The 10,628-nt window shown below is 50.8% G+C and overlaps 4 protein-coding genes across 4 annotated transcripts; 3 read left to right on the forward strand and 1 right to left on the reverse strand.

Moving 5' to 3' along the window:
• Window positions 1-29: 29 nt before the first annotated feature.
• NECHADRAFT_91377 (uncharacterized protein) lies at window positions 30-2,423 on the forward strand (the record flags this gene model as incomplete). The annotated part of the gene is made up of 3 exons (XM_003046201.1): window positions 30-1,883; window positions 1,913-1,923; window positions 2,030-2,423. 3 exons carry the CDS (start codon window positions 30-32, stop codon window positions 2,421-2,423), a joined length of 2,259 nt encoding a protein of 752 aa, XP_003046247.1.
• Window positions 2,424-3,336: 913 nt separating this feature from the next.
• On the forward strand, window positions 3,337-4,994 carry NECHADRAFT_34130 (uncharacterized protein; the record flags this gene model as incomplete). Its single annotated transcript, XM_003046202.1, has 4 exons — window positions 3,337-3,550; window positions 3,605-4,124; window positions 4,182-4,626; window positions 4,677-4,994. 4 exons carry the CDS (start codon window positions 3,337-3,339, stop codon window positions 4,992-4,994), a joined length of 1,497 nt encoding a protein of 498 aa, XP_003046248.1.
• Window positions 4,995-5,156: 162 nt separating this feature from the next.
• Window positions 5,157-6,752, reverse strand: NECHADRAFT_34244 (uncharacterized protein; the record flags this gene model as incomplete). The annotated part of the gene is made up of 5 exons (XM_003046783.1): window positions 5,157-5,470; window positions 5,520-5,977; window positions 6,029-6,152; window positions 6,179-6,323; window positions 6,372-6,752. The coding sequence occupies 5 exons, from the start codon at window positions 6,750-6,752 to the stop codon at window positions 5,157-5,159; spliced, it is 1,422 nt and encodes a 473-aa protein (XP_003046829.1).
• Window positions 6,753-8,944: 2,192 nt separating this feature from the next.
• On the forward strand, window positions 8,945-10,038 carry NECHADRAFT_6003 (uncharacterized protein; the record flags this gene model as incomplete). The annotated part of the gene is made up of 6 exons (XM_003046203.1): window positions 8,945-9,091; window positions 9,151-9,526; window positions 9,578-9,695; window positions 9,745-9,809; window positions 9,863-9,893; window positions 9,954-10,038. Coding segments are annotated over 6 exons (822 nt in total), but the record flags the coding sequence as incomplete, so codon positions are not given.
• Between the last annotated feature and the right edge of the window lie 590 nt (window positions 10,039-10,628).

Raw genomic sequence — 10,628 nt, forward strand, 5'->3', positions numbered from 1 at the left:
ATCTCAACGACTGTTGATCGAGAGAAACAATGGACAAGTACACCATTCCGTGTGAGCCTGTCGCAAAGTCGGCCTCCATCGTGGCCGGTGACCACTATCGCTTCACCTTGATCAATGAGACCGTTCTCCGATACGAATGGTCTGAAGACGGTGTCTTTGAGGACCGTCCTTCGACGTTTGCCCTCAATCGACAGTTTCCGACTCCCGAGTTTTCAGTGTCGGATACGGATGAGCAGCTCGAGATAAGGACCTCTTCGTTCCAGGTCACTTATAACAAGAAGCGCTTCGACAGATACGGACTTGTTGTTAGCTTCAGCAACAAGAATACCCTCTGGGGTGCTGATTGGCGGTATGGAGAGGTTCCTCAGAACTTGGGTGGGACGGCGAGGACTCTTGATGAGGTCAATGGACGCTGCGAATTGGAGCCTGGTATTCTGTCTCGAGCTGGATACTCTGTTCTTGATGACAGCAAGTCGATGCTGTTGGACGGGGCTGGGCTGGCATCGCCTCGGAGACCTGGAGACCGCATTGATGGCTATCTCTTCTGCTACGGCCACGACTACAAGCTCGCCATGAAGTCTTTCTTTGCCATCTCGGGCAAGCAGCCACTTCTACCGCGATGGGCGCTTGGCAACTGGTGGAGTCGATATTATCCCTACACAGACGAGCAGTACCTACAGCTCATGGATAAGTTTGAGAAGGAGGAGGTTCCGCTGGCAGTGGCCGTCATCGACATGGACTGGCACGAGGTTCACGGTGATCACATCCCTCACGCAGGATGGACGGGCTACACGTGGAACAAGAAGCTGTTCAAGGATCCAAAGGCCTTCAACAGGGCCTTGCACGACAAGAAGCTCAAGGTTACTCTGAATGATCATCCTCACGCTGGAGTTCATCACCATGAGGATTTGTACGAGGAGATGGCCAAGGATCTTGGACACGACACTTCTGCTAAGGCGCCCATCTTGTTCAACCCTGTTGATCCCAAATTTATGCACTCTTACTTGAACACTCTTCATCGCAGCCTTGAGAATGACGGGTGCGACTTTTGGTGGATTGATTGGCAGCAGGGGCCTTACTCGAGGGTCGTTGGTCTTGATCCTCTTTGGCTTCTTAACCACTACCATTTCCTGGACCACGAGAAGCAGAATGGCAAAGGCAACGCCATTATCTTTTCCCGGTTCGGCGGTCCCGGAAGCCATAGGTATCCTGTTGGTTTCTCGGGCGACAGCATCATGACATGGGAGTCTCTCGAGTTCCAGCCCGAGTTCACAGCAACAGCCTCAAATATCGGCTACGGATGGTGGAGCCACGACATCGGTGGGCACATGGGCGGATACCGCAATCATGAGCTCGCAGCTCGATGGGTGCAGTACGGAGTCTTTTCTCCCATCATGAGGCTTCACTCGCAGAACGGGCAGTTCACGTCCAAGGAGCCTTGGTTGTACCGACCCGAGTTTGCGGCTGTCATGAAGAAGTTTCTCCAGTTTCGACATCGCATGCTTCCTTATCTTTACTCGATGAATTGGGTATCGAGAGAGGATGATGAGCCTCTTGTGCAGCCGCTCTATTGGAAGTTTCCCGAGAGGGATGAGGCTTATAGTAAGCCGAATGAGTACTACTTTGGGTCGAGTTTGGTGGTTGCGCCCATTGTGAAGCCTCGCGGCGTTAGGACCAACTGCGCGCCGGTTGACGTTTGGGTACCTCCTAGTCGGCACGTCGATATCTTCACAGGCGTGGTTTACGATGGTGATCGGGATATCAAGATGTATCGAAGCATCAACGAGATTCCTGTTCTTGCTCCAGAGGGTGCCATCATTCCGCTGGACAAGAAGAGTGAACCCGGGAATGGCTGCGGAAACCCTGAAAACTTTGAGGTTCTCGTCGTTATTGGCAAAAATGGCAGATTTAGCCTCCGAGAAAGTTTCGAGGACGACGAGAAACGTGAGAAGGGCAAGCATCGCGACTTCTCTCTGGACTGGGATCAGTCTCCGGGGGTTCTAACCATTGGAGGTCACCTGTCGGGCAGAGGCTGGACCATCAAGTTTCTATCGGTAACGGAAATGCCTGTGGGGGTTCGGGACAACAAGGATCCGATAGCGGCAGAGTGCTGGATTGACGACTATCCCAATCTCCCCGGCTTGGTGGTCCAGATCCCGAAGATCAAACCCGGAGAGGGGTCGGGGAACCTCTATATAGGGCTGGACAGTGGTAACAAGCAGCTGGGCGTGCTTGATCATTCGAAGCGCATCCAGGACGCGATTCTGGATTATCAGATGGACATGGCGGCTAAGGAAAAGGTCTGGGGCGTTGTTCAGTCGTCTCAGCCCACTGCCGTCAAGGTTGGGCAGCTGATGAGTCTGGGGTTGGACCAGGAGCTACTTGGGCCTGTGATGGAGTTGCTTTTGGCGGACAGTCGATAAAATGGATGGATAAAAGAGTGATATATATCGGTAGAGCATGGAATAGATTGATAGAAGGACTTTAGTTGGCTGTGTCCCAGTATGAAAAGCTGCCACATCTGTGCAAGTGTGAAGGAGTTCCACATCAACATTTAACACAACCACATATTCCAACGAGGCACAATCGTAGATCTCTGCAAGAATCAAGTATATGAGGGCATCAAAAAGAAAATAGGTAAAAGAGCAAAAAACATACAACACCGGGGATTCGCTGGTCGTCACCGACCCAACTACTAATCCAGCGCTTCGCAGCTTGACTATGGGAGAGCAGACGGGATCCCGTATTTTCTACGAGCTATGGTCGTATGTGCTAGAGGGAGGGAAGGAATCAGGTTAACAGGGGGAGTTGAAGGGCTGTAGCTAGTGGTCTGTTCAACTGCCATCATGCCGGACATGTTGATCTTGAAAGCGACGTAATGGACTTTACTATTGTCAAGCCTAGGCTATCAAGGCTGGTCTGGTAACCACCCGAGATTAGAACTCACGATAGTCCTCAACTTTATTTCTCACGATAGGTAGGTAGTTGAAAGTTCATGCTTTCCGAGCTCACTCGCCCATCTATTTACCCACTGAGGTGGGTATTAGCACGAAGCGTACTTTAATAATTCCAAACCACGTCAATCACATCAACATTTCTATGCTAGCAACACATGTCTCATCCGACATTTCCAAACACTTTCTGTTGCACAATTTTGAAATTCCGAGGTCGGTATAGTTAGTCCTTACATCCATGTTCACGGGATCAACATGGGCATGTGGTTGGCTGGTCGTATTAAGCATGTCGAACGGTGGGGCAACAGAACACCAACTTGAACCTCTTCTCTTCCACCCGCCACGTCCTCAACACTCGAATTCATCAACGGCACGACATCCCATGTCATCCAAGCTGAGAAACGCCAATCCCTGTGACGGATGCGCTCTCAGACGCGTCAAATGTGAGGATTCGAGGCCTTGCCGCGAGTGCCGGCTCAGAGGCATCGAGTGCACCGTCTTACGAACCCGGAAGAAGCGTGGCCCGAAAGGAGGACCCAGGACCGCGACGAAGGCTAGAGTTGAAGAGTTTCAGAGGAGTATTAAAGATGCCGAGGGTCATCCGGTGGACCGTTTCGAAGAAAATGCCGAGTCGAGCAGGTCACTGTCAGAGACGCCCTCATTACAAAGCAATCCGCAGCCTCCCTATCGCCTACCCCTGGCCGACTACAAGCGCTTCCTTGGAGTTTTCAAACAAAATTCATATTCCATCTGGCCTGTCGTTGATTGCGACAAGGTTCTCTTAGATATAGCCCAAAACGACCAAGACCACGAATCTCATGCCTTGGCAGCTTCACTCTGCGCAGCCACAATAGCTCAGCTTCGACTCCCAGAGCACACAAACCAACGGAACACGCTGTCATCACTCCAATTTGCGACTGACTGTCTGCAATCTCGGGAGCAGTATGATTATCGTGAAACATTTTCCATAGCATCCGTCTTGATACCCTTCTTTCTACACGTTTACTACGCCAACGCCAACAAATTACGCACAGCTGGCCTCTTTTTGAGAGAATCGATCACCTATGTTCAGTTACTGGAGCTTGGACATCCTGAAAGATATTCGCACTTGTGCAAGAGAGAACGGGCACTCCGGCTTCGCGTTTATTGGCTTCTTTTGATATCTGAAAGGTTTGTAACCGCAATATCAGCCCAGACAATCAACGGTTAATTGATTTCCAATGATAGGACATACTCTGCTCAACACGGATTGCCATCTGTGCTTCGAGCTATTAATGTCATGCCTTATCTCGATAACGATATGGGTGATGAACACCTCATGCAATCCTTCATATCGCTGGCAAGGCTCTTTGCATATCTCGAAGGGAACCTCGCAGTGCCTTCCTACAGCCAAGAGCCTCTTGAGCGACAGAAACTCGTTTCATACCACGCCGACTTGTGCTTGGACTCACACGATCAAGCTGCTCACGAGGCCCAACGGGTCGACCTGTTTGTTACGCGGCAATGGATACGACTGCTTTTGTGGGAGTATACGGCGCAACATTTTATAATGTCCTGCTATCCCGATGATCAGGCTTTCTCTTTGTTTTTACCGGTCAAGATTGGCCATGAAATGCTTTCGCTTTTTTCAATGGTGACGAGCGCTGCCATAAAAGCTCACGGATATGGCATGGTAAGTCAATCTACGGTTCCTACAGCAGAGTTTGCTCATATGCCTTGCAGGAACTCAAAGTATTCCGACTAGCAGATGCAATGCTGGACATTGTTGCCTGCACACCATTCTCTGCCCGCGGAAATGGAATGCTCGTTGGCTCTGGAGATGTTTTGGCCACCCTATCCCGCGTCCTGCTTGCAGTTGGCGGGAAGGAATCCAGGTTTTTGCATAGAATGCATGAGAGAATGTCACAGCTGGAAGTTAACGACAGGCAATGGCCATATGCTGTCATTTCAGAATCAAAAGGTGACGGCGACAGTGGAAGGGTTATTGATCTTGGCCAGGCTCAAGATGAACGACAAGAGGAACAGCAAGAGCAGATATGAAAAGATTTAGTAAAAGCACATGTAATAGGTAATTTAAGCGGGTTGGGTCTGGATGGCGTATTAGGAAAATTCAGGAGACAGATTTGAGCGTTTATCAAGTTTCATAGAACAATAAATATTTAGTTATATTTCAAACAGGATACAGTCATTACACATAACATCTCATGCGAGCTCACACTCGATCAGACTCTCAACACCATTGGCAACAGTCCAAATGTTGCAGATCTTGAGACCCGCCTTACCCAACAGATTCTCCCAGTTCTCCTGGGTTCGCTCCCTCGAGGCCAACAGCGTCAGCATCATGACATCGAGGGCTGTTGCCTCCCACTGGGCCCCCGTGTTGGGGATGACGTTTTCGTTGATCAGGAGCTTGCTGTAGCCGGGCTTCATGGCTCCCATGGCACTCTTGAGGATCTTTGTGCACGTCTCGTCGGACCAGTCGTGGAGGACCGAATGCATGTAGTATGCGCGGGCACCTATACTCAAAGTGAGAGGAGTTGAGGAGAGTGGATTGGGGTTAGGTACCTTTGATGGGCTGCTCGGTGAAGAAGTCGTACTTTGTTCGCTCAATTTTCTCGTCGAGCTTGGTGATTTGGTCAATGACGACGGGAAGATCCTGGAGGACAAGACGGCCAGGGGCATCGGGGAACTTTCGACGGAACTCTCCGATGTCATGGCCAAACGAACCGCCAATATCTACGAGAAGAGTTGCATCCTCACTTTGGTCAAAGCCGTTGAGAAGCCTCTCCTGAACAGGGAAGAAGCCGGCGTCCATCCACGAAGGTCGACCTTGTCGGTAGCCACCCATGTGAAGATGGAACATTTGGCCATAGGGAGGGTTGGTGTGCAGGTGCTCGAAAAAGGTCTTTTCTGTGCTGTATCCGTGCTGGAGGGGAGAGTTGCTGATGTCTGTGGGATCCTTCCATCCGTTGTTGTTGGCGTACTCGTGGAACTTGCCAAGAGCGTTGAGGCATGCACCAGAACTAGAGCATGTGAGTGGCATGTTTGGAGTTGAGACTGGAAGATGATCTTACATGCAGGGATATCCGGCGTTAATAAAGGGAAAGGCCATGGACTTTGTAAAATTGTTGAGCTCATATCGGTCTTGACCAATCTCGGTGAGGTAACCCATGGCTGAAACATGGCGGAGGAGACGGGCTAGAAAGTTAGCATGAGTGTTTAACGGGAGTGGGATAACCTACAGAGAAGAGCAGGCTCAATTCCCTTTGCTTCAGCAACTTCGGCGACGTTGAAGGGGCCGTTGAGCTTGGCAAGGTAAGGCCAGAGTCCTTTGTCGGTACCGGCAGTCAAGGCACAGTGAAGTGAAGGCTAAGATATGTTAGACGACTTGGACTGGTACAAGGTGTCAGCACTCACCTCAGCCCAACAGTGACGGAGCATGGTCTCTCTTGGGGTCTCAAGTGACTGCCAAAGGCTCTTAGCCTTGGCCATGAGCTTCAATCTGGCATCTGAGTCCTCCTTGTCAAAGGTCTCACCCAGAGCGGTGATCTCCTTGATCAAATCAGGAACAGCATCGGCATTGGTAGCCTTCAATGCAATAGACACATCCTCTTCTGAAAACTTTTCAGAGTCTTCACTGGGGTCATGTGTAGTAACGGACTCGGCCGCGTCATGGACTGATGCACTTCCAGAGCTCACACTCTGGTCCTCGTCGATGCTGATGACTTGAACATCGGCAGCCTTGAACGCAACCACCTCTGGTAGGTTGCTTGTCTCAGGTTGAACGGTCTCGGGCATATTGAAAAGACTTTGGGGAAGAGATATAAAGTGAGATGTGTAGACGACTACAAGAGAATGCAACTAAGAAGGTTAATTAATTGCTTTGGATGGAACAGAAGACTGCAGATAGAAATACTCAAGCACTTCTGCAAGCCACCTCGGCCACGTAAGGGTCAACCAGTGTGTTGGCTCTTGTGTCCATCTCCCCTGTCCTGCATGATGACTACCGCCAAGGTTCTTGGTCCTCCCCCCTGAGATAGTGGCACAGAATCGCCGCATGTCGTTCGAAACCAGACACCGGATCATACTCCGCGACCGTCTAGGTAACAGTTTGGAGCCATCTTGGAGACGGCCTCGCGCCACTCCTCGCAAAGAAGCGCCTTCTCCTCCTTGCCAAGGATGAACCCCTAACGGTTTTGGTGTCGACGACAAGTTGCGCCGGGACTAGATGATCTTCAACCTCGCAACAGGGCTTCCCCTAAGGGCAGGTAGGTAGGTACACGCGTGTATGGTCTTAGCTGGGCGTAAATGTTCCGGAAACGTGCTTGATGGCCTGGTCACTAGACGAGCGCCGAATGCGACCTGAACCAGCGTTGGGAGTCTCACGATGCTACATGGAGACGCAAAAGAGGTTTAGCCTGGAACCAAGACTTCCTGATTAGCAAACAGGCTTGCTTTTAAATGATCTACGTGCCATGTTGGTAGCGTAAGCTCGGAAGTCGAACGACAAGGGGTCTCGTCAGCATCCCATACCCCTGGCTCGCGGATGCCGGCAGCGGAACCGCAGACTAATAACCAACGGCATTTAACCTGGGGGGGAAGGGGACAGAAGGAGGTCGATGCTTTGCATTAGATGTGATAACCTCGACTTCTGTATCAGGCGTTTGCCATTGGTGTCTGGAATGAAGAGGCGATTACCGTTTAAAAGCCGTTGGAAAACTATCCGCCAAGCGCTTACTGGAGACAAAAATGGCTGACAACTAATAGACTGGACAAATTAGTAAAACGTCGACTGTCACTAACCGCCAAAGCCGCGGCGCTTTCCTACGCGGCTTGGAAACAGTCTGGTCCTATTTGGGACGGATAGCGTGAGGTGATCACACCGGCACTAGAGCAGTTGAGGCTCTCCCCCGGAAACAACAGGAGCGCAACATGATTCCTCTGTTGGTTCCAGCTTAAAGGACCCCAGGCTAGAGGGCTTGGCCGTTGCAACGCGGGCCGGGGTAGGGCTTCGGCACGCGCTTCCAGATGGTCTGTGAGCCGCAGGCTAACCAACGGTGCAGACTAGGGTTGGGCGAACATCACGCTATTCGTGTCGATCAGGGCGGGTTGGTCTGGCCAGGCCAGCTCATGTCTCGGCTCATGCAAGCCCTCCTCTGGCAGCTGGAGAGAGGGCGGGGAGATGTGCCGGTTGTCGCGGCTAGGGGCCAGAAGCAAATTGATCTTCAGTGGCTTGCATGTGGGGTGGGAATTTTGGAGTCTGGAGTTGACGGCTTAAACATTCATCTTTCAACAGCGAGTGTGATATATCTGATTCTTCTAGATTGTTTGTTTGAGATACAGAGTTTAACACTAATCATGATTCTCTAGCTCGTTTTCTTGCCACGAGCTCATGTTCCATTGCCTTTCGCTGCTGACATCCGACGTGCCGCAGATAGCGAGAGCGGCATGTCCTCTGCCGCCCTAGTGTTGTTAGCTTAACGGCTCCCCTGAGTTCCGAGTGCTGCTTGTGCTTTGAAGCCATGCATGAGGAGGATGAGATACCTGGTTTATCCCTGTAAGATAATCCAGTCGGCCGACTCGAGTCAGAAAGGAATCTGCCGAGTTACAGTTCGGGGCACAACGGACAACTACCGTAGCATTGTGCAAACTCCTGTCCGCCCGCCGTCGATCTATGGCACAATGGCCACTTGTTCGTCCACCTGAATATGAAGGGATTTTGACATGGGGAGAGGAAGCACGAGCTGAAGATCCTCGAAGCGCAAATGCTCGTGGCGTTCCAACATGCATAATTAGGCACAGGGTGCTCGCTTTGGGCGCTACCCACCGCCTATTCCCCCTCCCTCCCTCTTGATTGTTGGTTCCTCCATTCTTTTTACCTTTGGTCGTTCTTTGGGGCTTTTTTGTGTTTTCTCCATTCTTCCTGCTTTTCTTGTTTCTGGCTGGCGAGAATGACGACCGAAGCTCCAACACATCATACTCAGGCCTACCTTGACTCCAACAAGGGTCCGACCATCTTGGGGGTCATACTGACCGTTTCTATTCTCAGTACGATATTTGTCGCTGGGAGGGTGTACACCCGCAAAAAGATCCTGGGCGCCTTGCATCTTGATGACTGGCTTACGATTGTGTCGGTGGTAAGCTTCACACCTCTTTGTCAGGTCTCTGAATGATACTGATTTCGAGTTTCCAATAGATATTCGAATGGACTCAGGTCGCTCTCTCTATAATAGCTGTCCGTCGGGGCAATGGCAGACACTTTGATACCCTCTCCCTGTCGCAGAAGCAAGATGCCATCCTCTTCACGATACTGGGATTCCCCTTTGGAGTCATGGCCTTTGGCATCCCCAAGCTGGCCGTCGTCGCCCTGCTGACGCGCATAATGAACCCCGGACGAGTGCAGCAGTTCATCCTCTGGGGTCTCGCTGGGTGCTGCATGCTGAGCTTGGCCGTGTGCATCGTCATCCTGTTTGCGCAGTGCAGACCCGTTGAATCCCAGTGGGACTTTTCCATCACCGAAAAGACGTGCTGGAGTCCTTACGTCCTGGTCGATTTCGCTATCTTTGCTGGAGGTGAGTCGGCGTCATTTGACCTTCATCGCGGACTTGGCTGACATGCGATAGCACTGTCGGCGACTACCGACCTGTACCTTGCCGTGTACCCCGGGGTTGTTCTGTGGAAGTTGCAAATGAACATTCGAAAGAAGATTGCCTTGTCGTTTGCTTTGGGAATTGGGTCAATGTATGTGCTGCCTTTCTCGGTTTGGCATCAGTTGCTCATCATCATCTAGTTCCACCATCGTCGCCATTTACAAGTGTACTCGGCTTCCATCATTAGCAAGCCCTGACTTTTCTTGTAAGTTTCGAGGTTTCGAGGTGATAAGCTCCATGAAACTAACACGTGTGTAGATGATACCTCGGACCTAGTCATCTGGACAATGTAAGTACACAGACCTCACACTGACTTGACACACCGAAAGATGTACTAACTCTGTCTTAGCATCGAGTCGAGTACCATCATCATCGCATGCTGCATCCCCGTCCTCCAACCCCTCGTCGATCTCCTCATGGGCCGCCGTACCTTCGACACATCTTCAGGAGGATACAAGCATTACAACTCATCGGGATATCAAAACTACGGCTCCTCTCGCACGGGGCAGCACCGATCGGATATCGAGCTCAGTGCGAATCGACAAGGTCACACAGCGACACAAAGAGACATGTCTAATGTCAAATATCTCGGCTCCGGGGCTGCAGAGCTCGACTCACAAGAGAGTATCCTCCAGCACGACCATACCAAGACACCAGACCACACGTCTGTTCACACACCAGTATGAACACTGAGACAGGTAATGAAGGAGGATATACGGCGAGCAAATTACTTGCACGCTGGAGTTGTTTGGAATATTGTTCAATATTGTAAAATACTTATGCAGACGTTTTCATGATTATGTACTGAGGGTAGGGAGTATCTGGATAGTAGAATGGTGTTTCAGAGCGAAGGCTTGATAGAGATAAGCGTTCTAAGCGATTTAGCCAAAGCAAAGAGACTGCCTTTTTTGGGGGGACATATGCCATTGATTTCTTTTCGACCCGTCTAGTTTCACATACATGTTTGCACATGTACATTTGCTTATGGTGATGGTGACTTGGGTGATCTCAACATTATGGGCTC

This window comes from Fusarium vanettenii, assembly GCF_000151355.1.
Source record: "Fusarium vanettenii 77-13-4 chromosome 2 genomic scaffold NECHAsca_18_chr2_1_0, whole genome shotgun sequence".
Classification (NCBI taxonomy): Eukaryota; Fungi; Ascomycota; class Sordariomycetes; order Hypocreales; family Nectriaceae; genus Fusarium; species Fusarium vanettenii.